The sequence below is a fragment of the Xyrauchen texanus genome, chromosome 49 (genome assembly GCF_025860055.1).
Source record: "Xyrauchen texanus isolate HMW12.3.18 chromosome 49, RBS_HiC_50CHRs, whole genome shotgun sequence".
NCBI classification, from domain to species: domain Eukaryota; kingdom Metazoa; phylum Chordata; class Actinopteri; order Cypriniformes; family Catostomidae; genus Xyrauchen; species Xyrauchen texanus.
In genome coordinates, this window is record NC_068324.1 from 5528378 (window position 1) to 5551300 (window position 22923).

At 36.8% G+C, this 22923-nt stretch overlaps 1 protein-coding gene across 1 annotated transcript in view; it reads left to right on the forward strand.

Moving 5' to 3' along the window:
* Positions 1 to 18316, forward strand: part of LOC127640232 (mucin-2-like) — a 43136-nt gene extending 24820 nt beyond the window's left edge. The window contains exons 41-56 of the mRNA XM_052122684.1: positions 215 to 2540; positions 6026 to 6122; positions 6246 to 6481; positions 6733 to 6916; positions 7187 to 7370; positions 12401 to 12582; positions 12860 to 12929; positions 13046 to 13170; positions 13262 to 13293; positions 13528 to 13672; positions 14616 to 14708; positions 15553 to 15593; positions 16681 to 16800; positions 17203 to 17245; positions 17514 to 17631; positions 17847 to 18316. Coding sequence (XP_051978644.1) covers positions 215 to 2540; positions 6026 to 6122; positions 6246 to 6481; positions 6733 to 6916; positions 7187 to 7370; positions 12401 to 12582; positions 12860 to 12929; positions 13046 to 13170; positions 13262 to 13293; positions 13528 to 13672; positions 14616 to 14708; positions 15553 to 15593; positions 16681 to 16800; positions 17203 to 17245; positions 17514 to 17631; positions 17847 to 18027 — 4177 coding nt within the window. The 3' untranslated portion in view covers positions 18028 to 18316. The remainder of the gene's footprint in view (positions 1 to 214; positions 2541 to 6025; positions 6123 to 6245; positions 6482 to 6732; positions 6917 to 7186; positions 7371 to 12400; positions 12583 to 12859; positions 12930 to 13045; positions 13171 to 13261; positions 13294 to 13527; positions 13673 to 14615; positions 14709 to 15552; positions 15594 to 16680; positions 16801 to 17202; positions 17246 to 17513; positions 17632 to 17846) is intronic.
* The last annotated feature ends 4607 nt before the right edge of the window (positions 18317 to 22923 follow it).

The window sequence follows — 22923 nt, forward strand, 5'->3', positions numbered from 1 at the left end:
CTACAACCATGTCCACAACTACTACAACACCAACAACTGTAACATCAACACCTACATCAACAACAACAACACCATCTACAACAAGTACTACCACTGGGACAACTACACCCTCATCAACAGAGACAGAGACATCTACAACCACCTCCACGACTACTACAACACCAACAACTGTAACATCAAACCCTACATCAACAACAACACCATCTACAACAAGTACTACCACTGGGACAACAACACCCACATCAACAGAGACATCTACAACCACGTCCACGACTACTACAACAACAACAACTGTAACATCAACACCATCTACAACCAGTACAACCACTGGGAAAACTACACCCTCATCAACAGAGACATCTACAACCACATCCACGACTACTACAACACCAACAACTGTAACATCAACACCTACACCTACATCAACAACAACACCATCTATAACAAGTACTACCACTGGGACAACAACACCCACATCAACAGAGACATCTACAACCACATCCACGACTACTACAACACCAACAACTGTAACATCAACACCATCTACAACCAGTACAACCACTGGGACAACTACACCCTCATCAACAGAGACATCTACAACCACGTCCACGTCCACGACTACTACAACACCAACAACTGTAACATCAACACCTACATCAACAACAACACCATCTACAACAAGTACTACCACTGGAACAACAACACCCACATCAACAGAGACATCTACAACCACGTCCACGACTAGTACAACACCAACAACTGTAACATCAACACCATCTACAACCAGTACAACCACTGGGACAACTACACCCTCATCAACAGAGACAGAGACATCTACAACCACGTCCACGACTACTACAACAGCAATAACTGTAACATCAACACCTACATCAACAACAACACCATCTACAACAAGTACTACCACTGGGACAACAACACCCACATCAACAGAGACATCTACAACCACGTCCACAACTACTACAACACCAACAACTGTAACATCAACACCTACATCAACAACAACAACACCATCTACAACAAGTACTACCACTGGGACAACTACACCCTCATCAACAGAGACAGAGACATCTACAACCACCTCCATGACTACTACAACACCAACAACTGTAACATCAACACCTACATCAACAACAACACCATCTACAACAAGTACTACCACTGGGACAACAACACCCACATCAACAGAGACATCTACAACCACGTCCACGACTACTACAACAACAACAACTGTAACATCAACACCTACACCTACATCAACAACAACACCATCTATAACAAGTACTACCACTGGGACAACAACACCCACATCAACAGAGACATCTACAACCACATCCACGACTACTACAACACCAACAACTGTAACATCAACACCATCTACAACCAGTACAACCACTGGGACAACTACACCCTCATCAACAAAGACATCTACAACCACGTCCACGACTACTACAACACCAACAACTGTAAAATCAACACCTACATCAACAACAACACCATCTACAACAAGTACTACCACTGGGACAACTACACCCTCATCAACAGAGACAGAGACATCTACAACCAGCTCCACAACTACTACAACACCAACAACTGTAACATCAACACCTACATCAACAACAACACCATCTACAACAAGTACTACCACTAGGACAACAACACTCACATCAACAGAGACATCTACAACCACGTCCACGACTACTACAACACCAACAACTGTAAGATCAACACCTACATCAACAACAACACAATCTACAACCAGTACAACCACTGGGACAACTACACCCTCATCAACAGAGACAGAGACATCTACAACCACGACTACTACAACACCAACAACTGTAACATCAACACCTACATCAACAACAACACCATCTACAAGTACAACCACTGGGACAACTACACCCACATCAACAGAGACATCTACAACCACGTCCATGACTAGTACAACACCAACAACTGTAACATTAACACCATCTACAACCAGTACGACCACTGGGACAACTACACCCTCATCAACAGAGACATCTACAACCACCTCCACAACTTCTACAACACCAACAACTGTAACATCAACACCTACATCAACAACAACACCATCTACAACAAGTACTACCACTGGGACAACAACACCCACATCAACAGAGACATCTACAACCACGTCCACGACTACTACAACACCAACATCTGTAACATCAAAACCTACATCAACAACAACAACACCATCTACAACAAGTACTACCACTGGGACAACAACACCCACATCAACAGAGACATCTACAACCACGTCCACGACTAGTACAACACCAACAACTGTAACATCAAAACCTACATCAACAACAACAACACCATCTACAACTAGTACAACCACTGGGACAACTACACCCACATCAGAAACATCTACAGCCACATCCAATACTACTATGACAAGTACCGTGACACCAACATCTTCAACTTTTATCCCTTCTTCAACTAAGTTTATTGTGCACACTGAGCCATCTTTCAACTTCACAACAGGATCTGTTAGTTCATAACTACACCAGCTCACCTTCCCCATGTTCCCAGAAGGTAATGTAATGTAGGGTGCTACTGGTTGCTTAGATCAATTTTACTATCAGTAATAACTAATACTAGAATTCATAATTAAATTAACTAATAGAATTTAACTAATTAAATTTGATACTTGTGGCACCACTCTTTGACAAGAGAAAAATTATAGTAAGTTACTGATTAGGTCTCATAAAAATCTACCCTGAAGTTTGAGTATGTTGATTATTAATCAAAATAATCAAGAAGGGGAGGAACTAGTCAAATTATTGCCATATGAATCCAACAGTAATCTGGTTACATTTGGCTTCTAACAACAACAAAATAACAATACACTGAAGTCATTTGGGAGTTCTTGAAGTGGCAGAGGCTGGCTTCAACACAATATTCAATCAATCAACTAGGAGTACTTATTATAATATAATATAATAGAGTCACTCTGATCACCATGAAAAAAACAATTTCCTTTCAGTTCTAACTTACATTTATACATTTTATTTCCAAGTTTAAAATACTTTGTGAAAGTTTATCAAAATAAATTGTGTCTTCGATGACATCAAATGTGGATGAAAGAGTGGGATTGGAAAAAACTATTAGAGCACAGATCTGTCCTGATGTCCTCTACAAATATAGTAACCATAGTATACCATGGTATTTTGCAGTAAAATAATTGTAACCAAAACATTTAACATGGTTATTGTATTAACATAATATTACTGTAGTAGCACCATGGTTAATTACACCAAATCTATGTTTTCCACCAAAAAAGTTATAATATTTCTATTGTAAAACTACTTTTATATTATTATTACAAGTAGTATTAAAGAAAATATTAAGAGTGGACACAGGAAATGGAATGAGAAAAATAAAGCGACAAATCGAACCCGTGTCGTTTGTTGTAAATTGTATTTTGCAAATAGGGATGTCACTATGTGAATTTTTGATGGTACGATTATTGTTATCTCTTAAAATAATGAAGATTTTTACGATTATATGTAAATTTACCTATTATGCAACAATAAAACCCTCCACAAACATATCACAACTTAAGTTTTATTGCAGCATTCATTAGGACATGTAGTTAACATATTCCTACTTCTAAGTTGAAAACAAGTACGTAATGTACTTGTATTTAGGTAGGTGCAATTTTCTCTATCTGCCTTCTGACACCAAAACGTACTGTACCTTTTCAACAAAAAAGTATGAATACCCCTTTCAATAAATACAAATAAAACAAAATATAAATTACAAATAAATAATCAAAAACAACTATAACTTAAACCATATGTTTAAAATAAAACGTTGTCAGGCTAGGAGAACCTTCTTTCTTCATGCAGTAATCTAACGATCAGCCGAATAATCACAGCACTTTTACGCAGGAATTTGAAGAAGGAAAACCTATTTGGAAGCATCGTATTCACAATATAAAGCTGAACCCCTCTTTTAAACGTAAACTATACAACTCTTCTGATTTACTGTTCTTCTGTTTAAATTCAGTGTTTGACTTTACCGAAAGGTAAGTTGTACACTACATATAATATATGCTGTGTTTGTAAAATTATTACCTTCATCTGGGCATGAATCTCTGGATGGTGATCCCTCAGGTGCTGGAACATATTAGATGTGTTCACCACTTTTGCTGACACGTTTCGTCAGCACGTTTTGCATACTGGATACCTGTCTTCAACAACTCCTTTGTAATTTTTTAGAAAGACAAAATGCTCCCAAATAGCTGATTTAATTAGCTTCTTTTGCAGATACAACTCCGGGAGATCGCGTTGTTCCGCCATGTTTTCATTTTGAGAGTTCCCCGTGCCCTGAAATTTAACGTTCTGCACGCGCCCCCGCCTTACATAGACAATCACCTCGTGAACTCCATTACCATAGTAACAGTCTCACAGACCCGCGAGGCAAAGGGAAGGACATGCGCGGTGCAAGTAATTAGACCCACACTGAAAGACTCGTACTCAGTACATTTTATTACTGTAAAATAGACAACATGGTGTTTGTTTTCCCCCGATTTTTAACTGTAGCTTCCAAATTCTTATGGTTTAATAACCGTGACCATTTTAATCGCAGTTAATTGTGAAATCGGGTAATCGCGACACCCCTAGTTGCCAATAGATCATTGCTGCTTGCAGAATGTGTGGACATCCTCCTGAACACTGAATTTTGCAGGAAAGTATTTATCATGCTTCTCCATTGCAGCGGACCTCCAGCAAATCTATGTTGTAATGGTAAACTTGAGTTTGTTCTTCTTCTGTTTCTTCTCCTATTTTATGGTGTTTGGCAAAACAAGCTTAAATGGAATATTCCGGCTTCAATACAAGTTAAGATCAATCGACAGCATTTGTGGCATAATGTTGATTAACACATGTCCCTGCTTTTCTTTAAAAAAAAAGAAAATAGCAAAAGTCAAGGTTACATGAGGCACTTACAATGGAAGTGAATGTAGCCAAGTTATTGTGACCTATTTTTGGAGGGTTTAAAGGCAGAAATCTCAAGCTTATATAAGCACTTGCATTAATTATTCTGTTAAAATTAAGGTATTATTTGAGCTGTAAAGTTGTATAATTTGTAATTTTTTACAGTCATTTTATGGTTTGTTGACATTACATTGTCATGGCAACAAAGTTGTATAATTGGCTGTAACTTTACACAGAAAAGGTTACTAAAAGGTAAATCATGTTTAAACTTGCATATTGTTTGTCTTGTGGCTATATTTTTGAAAAAGTATTTTACATTTTAAAAAATGGCCCCCGTTTCAAGGGCATAGCCAGGACTTTTGGGATTCCTCAATAAAAATGTATGGGCCAAATTTTTCTTAGCAACAGAAAGGTTGTGCACTTCCATTGTAAGTGCCTCACTGTAAACCCGATTTTTGCTTTTTTTAAAGAAAAGGAGGGGCAAGTAAAATAATTTTTTGTGGTAATCATTATGCCACAAAATGCTGTCAATTGAGCTCAACTTGTATTTTTACAACAAATGATAACATTTACTGTGCTGGTGAAGACTGGAGATTCTGGCACCGGTTTAGAGACATGGATTCTCATCTCGTGTTGAAACCAGGAAGTGATCACTTTCATGTAATCAATGACTTGTGATTCGCAAGTTGCATTTTAAATATTTACTTGAATCACTAACATTTGAAGTTAACAGGTTTAGGCATCGGGTTTAAAGGTACAGTTAATAAAATATGCCCCCCACACACATACACATATGCCTATATATTCAAAAACACTTCCCTCTTTGGCCACTGGGGCAGTGGTTTGAATTTTGAACAGCAAGGACTGATTTTTGTAGAAATATGTAGAATTTAAAAATGTATAATAGCAATCCATAGAAAAATTACAACATATACAGTACTGTATAGCTTTTATAATATTAAATGGTATGTTGTAGTTGCATAATATTAAAAAATGTCTCTCTTATTATTTAACTTAACTCATCCTCTATACAGTGTGACCTAAAGGGACAATTCATACCTAAATGTGCCAATGGACTTAGAGCTGAGAAGGTGTATTATGACAATGGCTGCTGCAAGTATGAATGTGCATGTGAGTTTAAACTTGTATACTATTACTGTTATATTATTCTTCATGGCACTACTATATTAAATAATTACTGTAATATTGTCTTTGGCAATACATTGTTTAACTTTGCTTTATTTTTTTCTGAAGGTAAATGCAATGGCTGGGGTGACCCTCATTACAAAACCTTTGATGGAACAGCTTATGATTTCCAAGGAAACTGCACATATGTGTTGGTCCAAGAAATCATCCCAAGATACAATATCAGTGTCCATGCTAAAAACTACTATTGTGACTTAACACAACATCTTGCTTGCCCTGAGTATGTGATTGTGAATTACAAATCCTATAAAATCAAGCTGACAAGTGACTCTAAAGTTGTAAAGGTAAATGTCTGGACTACTGCAAACAAATTTGTTCTCAAACATTCACAAACTCCTGAAAATCATGCAAAGTATATCCATTTGAGAAAATGCGTATTTTAAGAAAATGACAGTATTTTATTTTCAACTTAACTCGTCATTTAGTAGTCTTTTTTTTTTTTTTTTTGCTTACATTGCTTTCATGGCACATTGCAAAATAACACAAGTATTTTAAAGCATGATTCTCTTTACTCATAAAGGCCTTTTCCCCACAGGTCTATGTTAATGATGATGTGATAAAACCAACATTCATAAATGAAGCCTTCACTATCACCACTTCTGGCATAGGAGTACTTGTGAACATCTCTGAGATTAAAGCTGAGATTTTCGTCTCTCTTGTAAACTTTCATGTCAAACTCTCATCAACCTACTTTCATGACAATACAGAGGGACAGTGTGGTAAGTACAGATCTGAAATCTCTTGGCATAATAAATTAAAATATTAATATATATATATTTTTTTTTCTGTCTGTGTGACTTTTATAAAGCAAGTTTTGTGTTAGTGTCATTTCAATCTGCACTGTATTACACATTACTTAAATATAAATTGTACATTATGTTGTGTTAGTTTAGTATCTTAAAAATAGACATTTAATTGATAGTGTCTGGTGATTTCCTCTCTGCATCCTGATTTAGTTGAACTGAAATAAACATTTTCCAATTTTTAAGGGGTTTGTAACAATAACACCAAAGATGACTGTAGACTTCCTAATGGAACAATCGCCACATCATGTGAGAACATGGCAGGGTTGTGGATGGTACCACCAGTATGCAATGTAACTCCACCTGTAATTCAACCTACTACTGATTGTAAATTGCAAGTGAAAACCCCCTGTGAGGTCATCAAGGGCAAGTAAGGAAATCCAAAACTGTAATAATTCAGAGAGAACAGTATACATAATTTCCCATCAGAACTGTGACATTATTTGTAGTTTGATTATAACATTGACACGCACTGTTGTTCTTTATACTGTATATACATCAGAATGACACAGTTTTACAGTGTTTTAAAAGAATAGTTCACCCAAAACATAATTTACTCACATTAATTTTGTTCCAGACAGAATACATTTTTGGGGCTCTATTTTTTCTATTTTGTAAAGTACAGTAGTCCAACTGCAAAACCCCAAATAACACTCTAAATGAAAAACACATTACAGTACACTCACTTAAAAATACTGTGCCCCTGCAAAATCAATGAGAGATTCATTCTGCATCAGCATCACATTTTCACATCATTAGAAACAAGTATGAACAATTTTGAGTTGTTGTGTGTTAACGATGACAACTGAGTTGTAGTTGTTTTTAACTTTCTCTGCCCGTGTTTGCCGTTTTATCAACACAAGTGCATCACATTGCAAATTTGTTTAAGTGAGTGAGAATGTGTTTAAAGTTTTGCAAAAAGAGTGATTGATTCATTAAATAGGTTGAGGCCACACAGCATTTGGTTCAGAGAATGGGGTTTAGTGTTTTAGCAATTCAGAAAAACTGTATTGCGCAATTTGCTATTCTGATAAATAGGTCATTGTGCTAAGATGTTTGAAATCCACATCTTATACCAGTGCAACTTTGAAGCTTAATTCCTGCATTTGCAGTTTGGAGATTCCACCAGCAACTGGTAGTAAAGTTCATGGCCAAACTCTGAAAATAGTGCTAACTTGAAATACACTAGACTGCCCCCTACAGATCTTAAATGTTCACAACAACAGTTCACATTTAAATCTCAATCTGCAAAAGGTTTGCTGCAGTTTATAACACTTTCCTGTCCATAATATCCTGTCATTTTTAGCAGCAAGAAAACAGATTTCTTATCAAATTGGATAATGTAGCAAAAATTGTCGACATTGTTAGTGAGTTTAAGGCATACATTAATATATTGTTTGTCTTGTTCATGATAGGATGCACTGAGCACAGCTGTAGTAAAAAGCACCCCCCTGCAGAATGTTCATTATTAGAGGCAAAACAAATTATTCCTTTTCAAAAAGCTATGGCTAGATGTGTAGTCGACCAATAACGTTAGAGCGACAGCAGTCGGAACGCCCACTAGCAACAAGTTATACAGAGACCAGCGACAAAATCACTGACAGTGTGGTATTCAGCTTCGGGCACATCCCTAATTATTATACCTCCCCAATGGGAGTCGATAGCAGGCCATAAAACCATACAAATACTTTTTTTGACATTTGGCACAATGATAGGTGTGCGCATCTCATACTAAATTTGGGGTCTCTATAGCGCCACCACCAGTTAAAAAATCCACTTTTCTTTTGCACATGTCTTTTGTCCTAGAAACAAAATTATTTTTGCATCTGATTACTCTCCTTTTGACATTAAAGCTCCATCCATTGCAGTGGCTGCTATCATGGATTATGTCATTTGCAGTTTAAATGTTTGATTTGCCCAAACAATGGCTCAAAATAATATATATATCATTTTTTTTTTCATTCTTTCAGAATGCCCTATTCCCAATGTGCTCTAGGTCCTCATGGTGGCCAAGTGACTTACCTATGATGGTGGACGAATCTCAGTTGCCTCCGCATTTGAGACCTTATCACATGGCTTGTTAAGCGCGTTAATGTAGAGACATGGTGCGTGTGTAGGCTTCACGCTATCTTCCGCGGCATCACGCACAACTCACCATGCAACCCACTGATAGTGAGAACCACATTATAGCGACCACGAGGAGGTTACCCCATGTGACCCTACCCTCCCTAGCATCTAGGCCAATTTGGTTGCTTAGGAGACCTGGCTGGGGTCACGCAGCACGTCCTGGATTCGAATTCATGACTCCAGGGGTGGTAGTCAGCGTCTTTACTCACTGAGCTACCTAGGCCCCTTAATCTTTAAACTGAGCCACACAGAACTGACAAAATGTAATTTAGATTTTTGCTACTGTACAAATGTTATGCCAACACAAATTTAATGAGATCGATGTGAAACTGGTTGCAATGCTGTGTCTCGGCAATGCTTTGTCCTATCACGAAACTTGTTTTACTTTATCGGGATCATGATCACATGCAAAGTTTGGTGACAGCACCACTTTTGGTTCAAAATTATTTATTGATTTATTTTGAACCGTATGCTCTACAATCATGAAGTTGGTGTTTCTCGATTCCTTGGGTCACGAGGATTCCAGTGACACCACATTTTGGAACATCGGCCATATTGACTCTACTCCATATTGAATTTTATTAAAAAGTTATATATCTTCTATATATCTGAAAGCATTGTCAGATTTAAAAGAAAATTGATATGCATCATCAACATGTCCTGGGGAAACCTGAGCTTTTTGGAGACCGTGCTACCTACAGATTAAAATATAACCCACACTTTCTGACTCTAACCTTTGCAAGTGTCTTTGCCACTCAAAGCATGTCATCTGAGTGGCAGAGTGTGTTAAGCACTGGACTATAATTCCAAAGGTCTTGGGTTCGATTTAGGGATGTCCCGGTACAATTGTTTTGAGAACAAAATTCCCACTTAGACCAGTATGACAATGGATTTTACATTGTACTGGAGGTCCTTATATTGTGCTTACTGAATTGTTTCAGGGCTTATCCCAGATCAGTTCTGCTTAACGTTCTTTTAATATATACTGTTTGTTATAAACATAAACTGCACATCTTTTGAATGCATTGTCAGAAAGCATGTCCTGAACATGCCTGAGCAGTTTGGAAACAGTGCCACCTTATAGTTCAAAAGATAAACAACTGTTCTGTTTACTGACTCTAGCCTTGGCATGTCTCAAAGCAGTAAGTAAGCCATGTCAGCTGAGTGGCACCCTGTTAAGTTTGGGTAATAGTTTCAAAGGTCATTGGTTCGAATCCCTACCTAGGCAGGTCATCTGGCTTGATTGCTCTTGTAATCAAACTCTTTGTATCTTGCTTACTGAATGGTTGCAGGGCTAATTGAATATTGATTTTCATGTTGTTGAAAAGTTACATCAATATGAAGTTCATCATAGTAACCGCTGTGCTTACTCTCAGCTTGGTATATCCCTTTGTTGGCTGTCAACCACATGGCAACATGGTGTAGTGGATGGTACATAGAGCTGTAATACAGAAAGATACAAGCTTGAACCCTGCTTGGGGTGATTCATATATCAGTATACATTTGCAATGTACATCATAGCCAAACTGTGGGTACTCTGTGTCCTGTAGGTCAAAAAGGCCTGAAAGCCATTTTGGGTTAACCTCCTCGTGGTCATTATAATGTGGTTCTCGCGCTCGGTGGGGCACATGGTGAGGATGCCGCAGAGCATAGTGTGAGCCTCCACATGCGCTATGTCTCCGTGGTAGCATGCTCAACAAGCCACACGATAAGATGCGTGGACTGACGTCTCAGACACGGAGGCAATTGAAATTTCATCCTCCACCACCCGCATTGAGGTGAGTCACTACACCACCACAAGGACCTAGAGGACATTGGGAACTGGGCATGAAAAATTGGGAAGAAAAAGGAGAGGAAAAAAAACAGAGCGTACATCCAAATTTTGACTTTTCTATGTATATAAAAGGAGTGTGTCACTGTCATAGAAATATGCCTGACATTCATCAAGGACACAGTTAATGCACAAAATAACAGAATTTGTCATTCTTCTAATTCATTGCATTCCATTTACACTACCAACTTCTTCTGAATATGCTCTCTTTGTTAATATCGCTGGTGCTTGAGAGGGAATGGACTTTATAATAGGTCACAGGTGGTGGAATAACCAGAGAAGAACCTCAGAATTACATTGCACTTGACCAAGCCCATTTGAGTGTTTCAATGGTGATTTTGCCAAACCCACTTGCACCTAGACTTAGTGCATGCTTGCACAAAAATACCAAAACTTCATGGCCATGCCCACTGACTTTACGCTTATGACTTATGGCATAGCGCTGTGCTTATGCTAACGGTCTTAACATAGGGCCCTTGGTGTAATTTTGAAGAATGTCCTGGCCATTCTTTTTCATTAATGAAAGTGAATGAGAACGGGAACTGTCAAGATACAAAATGAAGAAAAGAAAAAAGCATGAAAAAAAATATCATAAAACTGATCCATATAACTTTAGAGTTGTATTCTAGGTCTTCTAAAACCATAAATGCATGGTCACATTTACAGTACCTTCACACAGAGAAATTTCACATGCCAAACATGGGAATCCGCACGATTGCAAAATGGACATCTGGTAGAGAAGAATTTCCCCTTGCGGATTTCGCCTTGAGTTTGTTTGTTGATCTTTCACAGGCTAATTTGTCCCGTTGACCAATAGCATGTTGATTGGTTTTGCAGTGACCAATGTGTGTACTGTGCTTCATAGCTACACTGAATATTCACAATGGACAAGGGTATAAGTTAAGCACCAAGTTTCTTTTTAACTCCCACAGAAAATTAAGTGCAGCATTAAAAAGACGTTTTCTGCTAGTTTTAAACAGACTCAACACCCGCCTATGCCGCCTTCACCTGCTGAGTTTAGACGTGCAAAGGTAAAAGTGACCACGCCTTAATAGCTTTGTGCGAGAAACAGACCAAAATAAAAATGCATTATTTACTGAAAATCTGAACTTCCACTCAGATATATTATATGGCACCAAAAAATTTTTTTCTGTTTTTACCCAACTTTTATTTATTTATTGTCATATTGGAGCTTGAAACGACCTGAACCAACTCAATTTAATTATTTGAGAAAAAGCATTCACTGATATTTGTTAAAATGATCACCTTTTCTGTTATGGATAATAATATATAGACAACCAGAACAAGTCATAAAGGGTTTGGTATAAAATGAGGGTGAGTAAATAAAGACAGAATAATTGTTTTTTTGTGAACTATTCTTATTTTTTTCTGTAAATACCTCTGTTGCTGAAACCGAAAGTTAAAGTTGTAATTTTGTTCAGTTTGTTTAAGGCATGCCATGAGGTTGTTCCTTTTGAAAGTTATTACGAGGCATGTAAGTTTGATGTGTGCCACATAAGAGGTGTGTCTGCTTGCGCCAGTCTGGAGGCATACGCCCAGGTATGTCGCCAGTATTCTGTCTGTGTGGACTGGAGAAACTCAGCTGAACTCAATGGGCTATGTGGTAAGACCACAGAATGATCCACCATTGTAGGAAATTGAGTGTGTAAAGTGTGTGTGTGTGTGTGTGTGTGTGTGTGTGCGCGTATGTATTTGACTGTATCTTACACTTGAGTGTCTTCCTAACACATTTTCTAATTAATGTAAATTAATATACTGTATAATGTTACTACACACTCAATTGTGGTCATTATGATATTGGTATAATATGATGCATCACACTTACAAATATTATCTGACAGGATCCTGAATCTCTTGAATTTTGTTGTTTTCCATAACAGCATACAATTGCACCAAAGGCAAAGTCTACAAGGCATGTGGTCCCAAAATTACAAAAACCTGCAGTACTAGGTAAATCTCTCTCTCTCTCTCTCTCGAGAATAGATTTATAGTCCAAATCCATAAAACAGCAGTCCTCAATTTTAAATCAAGAGTTTAACAGTCTGTCTTTTTGTACTTGCAACCAGTTCCAATGAAATGGTTTTGGGGGGGAAATGTGAAGGAGAAGATTGTAATGAAATGGAAGGTTGTTACTGTCCGGAAAACACATATCTGGTTAATCTAACATCAGATATATGTACAACTTACTGCGGTAAGAAATATTACTTAATTTTCCCCTTATTGTTAGATTAATGCACCTTGATGATATTTTTGCTGATTTTGTTCTCATTCCCTCCATGTAGATTGTATTGGCCCTGATGGATCACCAAAACAGGTATGTCACTTTAAGGAGTGGGTAACCACTGAGAAGAAATTGTCCATTAAAAAGAAAATGAAAGTCTTAAGTTAGGGTATTAACCTTTTTACTGTCACAATGGAACTAAAGAAATAGCTTAGTAAACTAGTTTAACTCATTTAGTCAAACTTTACTCATTCTTACCATTATATATAAACATACCTATAACAATAATTGCAATAGTAGCTAACAAACATCAACTTACCTCTCTAGCCCGGGGAAACATGGACCGATAACTGTGATACATACAACTGCACTAAAATGGGCATGCGTGTAAAATTGCCTCCCAAATGTCCACCTCAAAAGCAATGTGGCATAGGATACAAAAGCATCACAGAAAACTGCTGCCAAACCTGTGGTGAGTCATCAGTCAAAATCTACATTGGAATTGCTGCTCAAAAGATTATCTTCTGATGAGCAGTGATCATGAATATTAGTTTTCTGTGGTATCAGACCAGACAGGCTAGCATTCGCTCCCCACGTGCATCAATGAGCCTTGGACACCATAACCTTGTCGCTGGTTCACCGGTTGTCCTTTCTTGGACCACTTTTGGTAGGTACTAACCACTGCATATGGGAAACAACCCCCAAGACCTGCCGTTTTGGAGATGTTCTGACCCAGTCATCTAGCCTTCAAAAATTTGGCCATTGTCACAGTCGCTCAAATCCTTAGGCTTGCCCATTTTTCCTGCTTCCAACACATGAAATTCAAGAACTGAATGTTCACTTGCAGCCTAATATATTCCACCCCTTGACAGGTGCCATTGTAATGAGATAATAAATGATATTCACTTCACCTGTCAGTGGTTTTAATGTTATGGCTTATCAGTGTATACAGTATCCAGAAGCACACTTTCGTTAAAGAGATGATTCAGGTGTCTGGATTACAGATGTTGAATGATGCTGTGCAGTCCCAGCAGAGTGAGCCATATTGCAATGTTTTGCTGCATCCTCCGCTAATATAGCACTCAGAACTGGCATCCTAGATTGGAATTGCGCATGCAAATTTTAAGGGGGGCGTTGGTGCCGTTGCCTCAGCTTTATTCTTTCTGTGAATTGGGTGCTAAACCGGCGCAAAGAACACGTCCAGATAAATAGCGCATTTACCTGGTGCAATTCATTGTTGGTGAATTCCCCCCTTGACTGTTTCTAGCTTGAAGTTGCTAGTGTTGCCATAGAGATTGTCTGAGGATGTAACCACATAGAGTTTGTGCCAGATTTAAACTAATCAGTCATAAATGCATCAAAATGCAAAAATAATAATAATTTAAAATGAATTCCTTCCCTCTCTCCCCATTCAGTTTGTGATTTCGAGCAGTGTTTTAAGAACAGATGTGAGGTGGGATATGAGTTTGCAGTAAATAAAACTGAGGGTAATTGCTGTCCACCGTGTGGTAAGTCTCAAATTTCAAACTGTTTAATTGATTTACAAACATCACCTACAATATTTAAATCTGCAGTGTAAATAATTGTTCACATATCATTACTCTTCTAAAAACATCTTACGTATTTCTGGGTAAACTGCAAATTTAATTAAAGGGATAGTTCACCCCCCCAAATGAAAATTCTGTCATCATTTACTAACCCTCATGTTGTTCAAATCCCTATGAAATTCTCACTTCTGTGGAACACAAATGAGAAATGCTGTATTGGTCAATCTTTTCCATATAATTACAATGAATGGGGATTGGGGCGTTCTACCTTTGAAAGGGCACAAATGCACCATGAAAATATGATAAAAGTGGTCTGCTATGTCTTCTGAAGCCATACAATAGCTTCGTGAACAAACCAAAATTTAAGTTGTTATTCACTGAAAACCTTGACATTCACTCCAGCTTTTTTCTTTTTTTTCGGCTGTTCATTACAGAAATTGTCAATCCATGAAGGAATCGTTCTTTTAAATTTTTAATGTTTTTAATCTTTTCAATAAATCAGTTGATCTGCTTAACAAAACAAAACTCAATAATCTGGTTGTAGTGGTTCTTCAGTTAACAGACCTGTATATTAACAGGTAATTGCATTTTTAAAACATTGATCAGTACATTATTAAACATTTCTCATTTTGTGATCCATGGATTAAAGAAAATCAAATGGGTTTGCAATGGCATGCGGGTAAATAAATAATGGAAGTCAATAATGACAGAATTTTCCTTTTTGGGTAAATTAGTCCTTTAAGCAATTTCTAACTTCTTATGTTTGTTTGTTTTTTGTTTTGTTTTGTGGGTTTTTTCTGACCAGTGCGCAAAGATGTCTGCGTGTACAATAACACTGAATACAAGGTGAGCTTACTGCAGAATGTATTAGTTAAGTAGGATTGGTCAAAGTTTCACAGGCTTAACCTGGTCCTAAACTATGCAGCTTTTTAACTTAAAAAAAAGAGAAATTTAAACAGAGCAAGGCATAGCTTTTAAATAGCACACAAATCTATATATCCATCTTTTCTGAATTTGTAATGGTGGTTCACTTTCCTCACTTTGTTCTCCTCATAAGCCTGGCGTAACAATCCCCTCAGACCCATGTGTGGAATGTAACTGTAAAATGGAAAAAGACCCGCTGACTAAACTACATGTTTACTGTTATTACACATTTACAACTTCTCGGGTGATCCTATCGCACGTGTCAGGCGAGGCACATCACTGTTTACACCTGGTTGCTCAAATGCAGTCCTTTGACCACTTGTGTTCGGATTTCAGAGAAAAGGGTCCCTGATTTTATCAATCATGATGTCAGTGCATTAGTGCATGATAACAAACCGCAAAAAAAGTAATAAAAGACAAATTAAGCGTGAAAAACCCAGGCACACTGTTTCTACCGGATGCAGTTGAAATTTGATCTAAGCACAGATGCAAAATTTCAAACAGAATTCTCAGTTGTTTAAGTGCAATACCAGTATTAACTGAGCTTCATATGTGCTTCTCATCTGTGTCACTGCATGTTGATATCAGGCATACTGATGAAGTTCCATAAAGTTTTAGTATGTATATGGAAGCGTTTTTGTCACATTTTCTGATCGGATTGTTATTTCCTTTTAAAGCCACATGTAACCGGCATAGTTTAAAACTCAGTCTTTGACAGAGGAGGGGTTTCTCTTCACTTCTGTCTGGGATGCATCAAGATGGATTAATGGACCTCAAACATGATGTGTTCAAATGCGTTTTTGACTACCTCCATATGTGATCCGAATACAGAATGTTTTAGACCATGTTTACACCTGTACACGCAGTCCACTTGTGATCAGATCATCCAAAACACATCTTAATACCAGGTTTAAATGGGGTCATACACTGTTCTTTTAACCTTTTATATAAGCAGATAAAGTTTCTTTTCTGTTTTTCAATCCTCATGTCACTTGTCTGTCTCATTTAGGTTGGAGAAGTGCAGAAGTACACATGTGAAACCATTTCCTGCCGCATAGTTAATGGCTTGTTTGTTACAGAGATGACCAAAACAAACTGTACTGTCTCAAGTCAAGCTGATTGTAAGGCTGTAAGTAGAATTTCTGTAGCTCGAGCTCCACACACGGTACATACACTTCCTCAGAAGTACACTTCCCTTGACCAGGGACATTGTAACACATTGACCAATGCCATACCTCTTGCACCTCCTTTTTTGTGTTGATCTCACATTTGGCTATTTCCTCTGTGCATCCTCTTTTAATGAGACCATGATTTGAACCGTTGTAATTAGAGAGGTTCACATTTCCTTTGTGTCCCGTCTATCTCCAATCTCATCTTCCACCCTGCTGTCCCCTTCCTCTCTGCTCACCTTCTCTATCACCTCTTGCTATTCCCTTAATACTTTCAAAGGTCGATCTTAAAAAGTGTCTTATGTATGTAGTAAATGTGCCACTGGACTATTAAAACTGTAAACTTGTTTTTGCACTCCAAGGGGTCTGAATATGTGAAACAAGAAGGAGCTTGCTGTGGAACATGTAAGCCAATAAGCTGTTTATTTCTATCTGACATAGATGGATGTTGCAAGATCTGTTATACAGTATATCGTTTGCTTTCTCAAAACATCCACACAAACAGTCGTTTTTAATTATTTCAAATGTAGTTTTATGTCCACCCTACAATGTTTATGTATTTAACAGATGCTCATTCATTTAAAAATTATATTATTAAGCTCCACATAACACAATGCATGAGACATATCTTTCATGAGAGAGAATCAGACACAAACTTACCTGCCTCCTTTAGGTGAGCCCATGAACTGCATTCGAGTGAAGAACACCACCCTTATGTATGCAAATAATTGTACATCCATCAAGACTGTTGAAGTGCCATTCTGCAGTGGCCACTGTGACACCCAATCAATGTGAGAGCATGTGCACACCTGTTTCATCATAAATAAAGCGTTTTTTATAAACCGTAGAGTCTTAGGGTTAATTTCGAATCATTTCACATGAATAACAGCATACACATTTATTAGTGCTCATTGTCTGACTCTCTTAATATCAGGATCCACTGTAAGTGCAGCACATTCAGCTTTTTCAATTCATCTGACTGGTGTTTTCTTGTAAACCTGCATAGGTATTCAATGCAAATGAACACAATGATGCACAGCTGTTCATGTTGCCGAGAGGAGAAAACCAGCCGTAAAGATGTGAAGATGAAGTGTCCCAATGGAAGTGAGATCGTTTATTACTACGACTATGTTGAAAGCTGCAGATGCACTCCTACAGAGTGTGAAAACAAGAAGACTTCAGGATGAACGATCTTGTTAAATATCTGCCATTAAACTTGATTATTGCAGATTTGATCATAACTGATTCTGTCAATGAGTAAGACAACTATGATTTAAATAATGCATATAATAGAACAATGCAATTCTGATGATTTAAACTGTGTGAGACTTTTGCAGAGCATAAATGGCAGACATTATTATGGCCTTTATGTTTTCTTCACTTTTTAATTAAGGGTATGGTTTACTGTAATTATAATCTTTTCTTGTGTAATTCTTTTTTATTTGCCGGGGGCATTTTGGGATGTAATTTCTTCTTTCGGGCTTTTTTATGCTCTGTGGTAATGTGTGATTTAATGATGCATATTTCCTTGTAATAAAATGAATTATGATCACAATAAAGCAAGCAACAAACAGCATCAGTAACAGTCCACTGTTTTTTGTTTTGTGTTGTTTTTATCAGCCTGTATGTACTAAAAATAAAACTGGATAAGAACCAACACTTGCCAACCAAATGTCTAACAACTAAGTACAACCTGTGATCCATGTACATTAGACTTTACATATTCTCCTTTTTTATTTATTTATTTTTATTTCATTTTCAAAAACATAATGCAAGTTTGTTCAGGTTCAGGTTGTTCAGGTCCATAATTTTTCCCCCAGGCATTGTTTTTACTTCATACACCTGTTGCGCCTTTATTTGAAAATTATAATGAATATTTACACAAGGGATTAGATTTGGCTTGAACATTGGGGGGGTTCCAATTGTATAACATTAACACATTTTCCAGCTAGTTTATCAAAATGAAATGTTTAAGCATTAAAAGCATAAGATTACATGTTTACTAATAGTGGCACCTGGTGGCCAAGGTTGGTACCGCATTCCTTTACATTTTGAAGAGAAAAAAGAATTTGAAGAGAGAACAATTTTTTGGAAGAGAGACAAAATGATTTTTTTTTTCCAAAAAAACATTTGCAGTTCAGGCTTCCATGGTTTTGAAACTTAGTTTGTTTGAGCAATCCAAGTGCTCTCAGAGTGGAATAACATGTGAACAACTCAAGTGGTCACAGACTACCATAAAAGGATCCAAAAGCTAACCGTACTCAGACCACCTCCTGAGTATGGTTCGTTTGTGGGTGTTTTGTGGTTCGATTGATTTGTGCGATATGAAAGCGAAGAGGTACCAGTCCACTTTGCATTTTGTTTTACGTAAGTAGCTCGTAGCTTGCCATACATAGCTGCATTACATACTGTATTTCATATTCCAGTCACAATTTACTGTCCACATAAGGGAAATTATGTGAATATAGATATGCCATGATTACCATGACATGTTTTTGTGTCCCATATTAAGTTCTAGTTGTATTATTTTAGCACCTAAAATGAATGGACCAGCCGAATTCAGAGTAGTGCAGCGCGTTAAAGGAGCAATATGTAACATTGATATCAAGCTTTTAACATGGGTATTTCAGTCCAAACTCATAATATTGGAGAGAGTTGTCTCCCACGCCCCCTCCTCCCCAGACTCGAAGCTCACGTGGTGCGCCAGGTTGAGGACACGCAACAGGAACGAGCAAACTGACAATGGCAAGCGATGAGCCTTACACTGTAAGTTGATCAGCTAATGCATACGTTTGCAATGTTTTTATTGTTTATAAACCAGCTCATGTGGATTTTATATGACTCTGTCACTGTTAGCTTGATGTATTCCATAGCTGCAGCGCGCTGTGTTAGCCTGCTAACTTGTTTCAAATCTGGCAACCCAGGGTGTATAAATACTATTGTGAAATTGGTATCACACGGGCCAAAACACAAACAGAAATTCAGGCCTGGAACGGACATTTCAAAGTAGAATATACTTGCTATAGCATCATTTTCAGAGAAGCCAGTATACTACAATTATATATATGATCTCAAATTAAACAAGAATGTGTGCACATCCTTGTTTAATTTGAGACCATATATATAATTGTAGTTCCCTATCTGTCACTCACTCGATGTTGTGTCGATGTAAATTTATCATAAGATGTTATCAGAGATTTAGGAAGCATGCTAAGTTGAAATACTGGCTTCTCCGATAACAATGCTACAGCAAGTATATTCTACTTTGTTATGTCCGTTCTGTGCCAGAAGTTCTGTTTATTTTTGGCCCGTGTGATCCCACCCAATTTCCCAATAGTGGAATCCAGCCATTTTGTAGACAAGATACACAGTACAACACACGATTAACATCCTAAATGTTTAAGCTGTTGTTGGTTTTGGGAGAGCAAGATCAGTCGTTTTGCTTTTACAGTGGCTCCAATATGTATTTGTACACTTAAGCCATATTTACATTTTTTTAATTACAATTTTCAAAGTGGCATCTGCAAACAAATGCTAGACATTTCTCAGAAATAGTCTTACTTATTTGTTAAGCTTATTTAATTTCATTTCGACCGTAAATGTTGTAAGTAAAGGTGTAGAATTATTTACACATGTTCTTGTTACTATGACTATGTATTTGCACCTGTCCAACTTTGATGGTGGACAAATCGTACCACTGCTGACCAGTAAGGAATAATATTGTATAATGTAATGATAATGAATCTATATAACATTTAATTTATGTTGTATTATAAAAGATTCCCAAATAATAATAAAAATATACAGAACAGTTCAGCAAGTTAATTGTTTACACAGCTTTATCTCTGCCTGTTAAACAAGTTTGAGAGCAAATTTTTTTGATCTGCCATCATTGAGGTTCCTTCTGGATGCAAAAGCAAACAAAGATTATCAAAAGTTGGATGGTTTAAATGTTTTTCTTTCTGGTCTTACTCAAAGAAGTATTTGATGTATGACTGGATTTACAGTTGATAACTGTTTTGCATTTCCTGAAAGAAATAGTAGTGCTTTTAAATCATATAAAAAGGAAGAAGAAAAATATATATAGATAGATAAACAGACAGACAGACAGATAGATGATAGACAGACAGACAGGTAGGTAGACAAACCGGTAGGTAGACAGACAGGTAGACAGACGGATGGATGGATGGATGGATGGATGGATGGATGGATGGATGGATGGATGGATAGATAGATAGATATTATCAGCATTGGTCAATGAGAGATTTTCAAATGTATACAGTATGTTAAATGTCTTAAGAAAAAAGTTTATAAAGACCAAAAATAGATAGCAGACCTATGACTGAAATTCTCTACAAAACATTTGTTTGAAAAAAAAAGTATCATATATACTTGAATGGCATCTGTACGTTAAATGGTTCAAGCTGAATTAATTCCAGATAATGTGAAAAACAAGAAGAATAAAAAAATTGATATAATGTATGAGCAAAATTAATACAGTGCTGGCTTGTAAGTTCTGTAATTGTGTAAAACATTATATATATATATATATATATATATATATATATATATATATATATATATATATATATATATATATATGTATATATACTATTAGCAGCCATAATACTATTATCTAAATTTTATCACTTTCAATGCACGCATGATGTATATACAGAGTAAACAGATTAAGGGAAAGAAAAATGTTTAAATATTCAAATATTTGACAATGTTTGCCGTCACATCCCAGAAAGATGATTGATGAGTCATAATGACATTCTGAGAATTAGTCCTCAAACATGTCAAACAGGCAGAGACCAAGCTTTACGTTCAAAATACTATAATCTAAAATACTGTAACTCTGTAGTTAGAGACCTGTATGTATTTTGTCTTGATTTTCGGTTAGCAATTTGTAAACCATCAAATTTTGACAGATTTTGTTAAGAAGACAAGACGAAATTATTTTTACCTTCACACTTGTAATCTCTCTCTATCAACTTTGTCTTGGATGTTTCTCCTAAAAGTCCTTTGGAAGAGTAAAAATATAAATAAATGAGACAATCCTTTACATACAGTAAGAGTATATAAAATGAATGTGGACTGCATTGCAGATAATTCACAAGCAGTAGAGGGTATTGATGCACTCAATCTCATATTGTCTCACTTATATAACTTCAGGTGTGTGGAGCCGGAGTTTTGAAGGAGCGATGTGCTGTAATTTGAGTCCTGATGTTCTGGCTTTTAATTCACTTGCACTTTGCGCTTTTTCACCATGCTAATGTAATATTAAACAAGTAATGTCTATAGTCTATATCTTAATTCAGTGTGCGGACAGCATTTTTGGAATATTTGTGGATATTTCACACACAAAACCCAAATTGTCACTTCTTTTCTTGATAAAAGGCAAAAATCTGGTTGACAGTGAGGCACTTACAATGGAAGTGAGTGAAGTCAATCCGTAAACATAAAAATACTCTCTGTTTCAGAAGTATAGCCACAAGACTTGAAAAATGTGTGTTAACAGGATTTTAGTGTGATAACATTGCTAACTAACCTTTTCTGTGTAAACATATGCCCAAGTTTAGAACTTCATTGTAACAAAAACAATGATTTAACAACTTTACAGCTCAAGTAATACACAAGTTTTAACAGAACATTAATGCATGTTTTTTATAAAAGAATAAATGTCACATTTCTGCCTTTAAACCCTCCAAAAATTGGCCATATTCACTTCCATTGTAAGTGCCTCACTTTAATTTCTTTTTTTTAAAGGAGGAACCAGTATTATGCCACATATTCTGTCGATTGAGTTTACCTTGCATAGCTCGGGATGATTTCTTTAAATTCTTTATAAAATCTCTTTTGATTGCAGACTCGGCAAATGTGAGCACAATGGGAAACATTGCTGAGATATCTTCTGAAACTTGAGAAACATGAGATTACTGCTGCCTTTTTCTTAAAAGAAACATCTGAGACGCAGGAGACACAAGTTAATATCTCAGTTAGCTCTATAGTTAATCTTGTTTTCTTTAGAATAAACATTTGTGGTTTTTCTTTCCTATGGGCCTTTTTGTATTTTCATT